This window comes from Setaria italica, chromosome VI (genome assembly GCF_000263155.2).
Source record: "Setaria italica strain Yugu1 chromosome VI, Setaria_italica_v2.0, whole genome shotgun sequence".
In the NCBI taxonomy this organism is placed as follows: Eukaryota; Viridiplantae; Streptophyta; class Magnoliopsida; order Poales; family Poaceae; genus Setaria; species Setaria italica.
The window spans coordinates 16,460,491-16,463,841 of record NC_028455.1 but is presented as its reverse complement, the minus strand read 5'-3'; the positions used below and the strand labels follow the sequence as shown (position 1 = coordinate 16,463,841).

The following is a 3,351-nucleotide window of genomic DNA, read 5'->3' as shown; positions in this document are numbered from 1 at the left end:
TCTATCTGTGCAATTAGTTTTGTAATTAGACTATATTTAATACTTCTAATTAGTATCCAAACATCCGATATGACAGGTACTAAAGTTTAGGAGTGGGTTGCCAAACAGGCTCTAAAACTCCCATCTCCTCTCTCAAGTAAGCAAAAATGTGGGTTGCCAAACAGGCTCTGAAACTCCCATCTCCTCTCTCAAGTAAGAAAAATACTAATATAGCGTATAATTTAATGCCTATGAAACTCCCACAACACCTCTACCGGGTGTCACCGAAAATCTTGCCTACACAGGTCCCACGCCAAAAATCTTGCCTACACAGGTCCCACGCTCTCTCCTTGCTAGGCGAGGCAACACAGTGCTCAACAAAACATCCAGCACGCCCTTACTCTTATCTTTCCTTTTTCTGCCAGCAAGGAATTTTCTGACGTGTGCATGCATACTGCCCGCCTCGTTGGCTCTATAATATTGTAAGAACTATCAAACTTTTTCCACACAATTTTTTTGAATACGCACGAAAGCAGCATATAAGGCTCTGTTCATTGACACCACATTCAACACCTGAGTACTTGCTAAGGATCAGTCCACATCAATGAACATATGTTGGATCTTACACAAGTCATCGGGTTCATGCATTTCCATCGCGTAGGGGAGACTATAGAAGGCCGATATGTTCATTCCTTTTCATCATGCGGCTCCAGAAGTGTGTGGACTTGTGTACAGGAAGGCTAGGCATCGTAGGGGATGAGGTGTTTATCTTTCTTTCCGTTTAAGGTATATTCAGGTTTCACTGGTCCCGTTCTCGATCACGGTAGATTGGCTGTGGCGTCCACTTAAAGTGCAAGTTCAGCCTTCCAGATTTGGCACCTTGCAAGAAAAAGGTATCTTGGAACTCACCTTCCAGTAGAACTCTTGTGAGTGTCAAGATGCACCTCCCTATGTAATCCTGGAACATAAACAGGTAATATTAGCGTATGAGAATTACAGGACCAGACAATTTCAAGTACCTCCCTATGTCAAGTATGAAGTCCAACAAGCAATTATTTCCACACAGGAGAGGTAAAGTAACAGCAATTTCACATTCAACGGTACAATGAGCACCACGGAATTCAGTTGAAACAGCAAATGTAATGAGAAACCAGCAGCAATAGTATATAGGTCACTCTTTATCTAAAAAAGTATAATCGTTCAGTAAGCAGTAACCTGGCCATTTGTTGCATATTTGACATAATATTTGAAGGCTTAATCAAGGAAAAAATAAACAAGATTAACAAGACAGAATATGCATAAACAGCAATAAACACATCAAGCAGTCTCTCCTGCATTGTTTTTTACTTGGAAAACTAGAATATTTATCTGGTCTAGAACACCAAAAACAAACACCATTATGCTTAGTAAAGGCAAAATAGCCGAATGCCTCCCTCAACTTTGCTCCGAGGGCCACTTTGATCCCTGAACTAACAAATTTATCTTTTGGATATAACTGGTCCCTATGCTGACTTGGCATGCCATGTGGTATTGCCATGTCAGCGGTGGGCAACCTTTGGATGAGTCAAGTTGTCTTTTTTACTCCTTCAATTCACCAAGTCCATTGTAATGATTGCGTATAAGATTGTTGCAACGAGGCAACAAAATCATCACATCATCTTTTATCCTTCGTTCATGCATCTAGGTTTAGTTTTTTGTTGAACCTTAGGCATGATGTCTAACATATGACATTGTTTAGGCTCTGGTCAGAACATTTTGATCAATTTCATTTTGAAAAAAAAAACTATTGAAGACATGGCACAACATACTATGTCGTCACTATATTTATTTGGTCACTATATTTATTTGGTCCTGCTTGAGAAGACGGAGTATGACAAATTTCTTGTATTATGTAAAATCCACATCAGGTTTCATTTATATTTATAATTAGATGAAACAAGGGGTAAATGTGACAATTATAACATGTTGACTCATCCAAGGGCAATGAAAGGTGACATGGCATGAACACGTGGCATTCCACATCAGTCCAAAGACTAATTGAGCCAAAATGAAAAGTTGAAGGACTAAAATGTACTATTTGATACTTCTGGGACCAAAGCGACCCTCAGACTAAAGTTGAGGCACATATTTGAGTATTTTGCCAAATGTAAAACAAAGATGAACACAGGGCAAATTGGCGGAAATATATCAAAGCATAAAGAATCAAGGTAGGGACTTCAAATGATACAAACAATATGCAAGACGAGATGGAATGCACCTTTCCAAATGTATCATGGTCCCATACTTCCACCATGAGCAAATCATGCAGCGCATCTTCTACCACAAAATCAAATGTCTGGTTCCATATTGGATTTAGCGTGTCTGTCACAACCTGCAATGATATTACATCATGTCAGGGTGGAAAAGTATATGACCAAACAGAACTCTCAGATGGAGAAAGATAACAACCCTTGTCTTCTTTTTCGATTCTCCCTTCTTTAAGTACAGGACGACAAATGGGTCAGCCTTGCCACCAATGTCCATTGGTGGCAAGTCCTCTGCCGATACAACCGTTACAGAAAGAACTCCTCTCATAATAACATTTTTTCTCTGGTTAATATCATATCCATTAGATTCAGTCTTTAGAACTTTCTCCAAAGAAGTCAGTTGAATCTGATTAGCAAAAGGATTGGAAACCCCTTCATGCTTAGAGTAAGGGTAGTAGAGAAGCTCCAGGTGAACCTGAGGAATATGCAAACATGCAAAATCATTAGCTTCCCTGCTAGAAAAATTGAGAACACCACTGTTATATCTTATCTTAAGTTTTATTTTTAAAGTTCAATAATTACATAAAGAAAGAACATATATTACTGAAACTATCACACTTGGTATACAATGCGGGGCTATATATACAGCTTGGACAGGCACGCACTGCATGTATAGGAGCCAGTGACAGGCACCAAGGGTGTTAAGAGATAAGTTTTGCCACTGTTAGATGCTTGAGATACATGTCATTAGCCCCATACTTAGATTCTATTATTTTTCATTTATCACAGTTATATCCAAACCATGTTGCTTCCATTCCATGATCTCACAACACTGTGACCTAAGCTAGTCTGAGTATTTTTAGCACACAGTACTAATATCTCCATCATGTTAGAGAAAAAAAATTGGAGTTTTAAAGGCCACTTGCACTTTGTAGTGTGCTAGGACTGTTAGTATGAATTGCCCTTAGCCCATCGCCTGACTGCTTTTGGCATTTTGATGGGCTTGTTCACGGGGGGGGTGGGGGGGGGGGGGGGGGGGCAGGTACATTATGGGTAACTTATGGGTGTCTTATGACTGACAGCTTAAGAGGTATATCTACATGTTTATGACATCTGGATAGCCTTG

At 39.7% G+C, this 3,351-nt stretch overlaps 1 protein-coding gene across 2 annotated transcripts in view; it reads right to left on the bottom strand.

Moving 5' to 3' along the window:
• Nucleotides 1–457: 457 nt before the first annotated feature.
• The window catches only part of LOC101759646 (synaptotagmin-5), a 22,248-nt gene continuing 19,354 nt past the window's right edge, over nt 458–3,351 (bottom strand). For both annotated transcript variants that reach the window (XM_022827512.1, XM_004973126.3), the window contains 3 exons: nt 2,428–2,700; nt 2,237–2,350; nt 458–937 (listed from right to left, as the gene is read on the bottom strand). In XM_022827512.1, the coding sequence (XP_022683247.1) occupies nt 779–937; nt 2,237–2,350; nt 2,428–2,700 (546 nt within the window). In that variant the 3' untranslated portion in view covers nt 458–778. The remainder of the gene's footprint in view (nt 938–2,236; nt 2,351–2,427; nt 2,701–3,351) is intronic.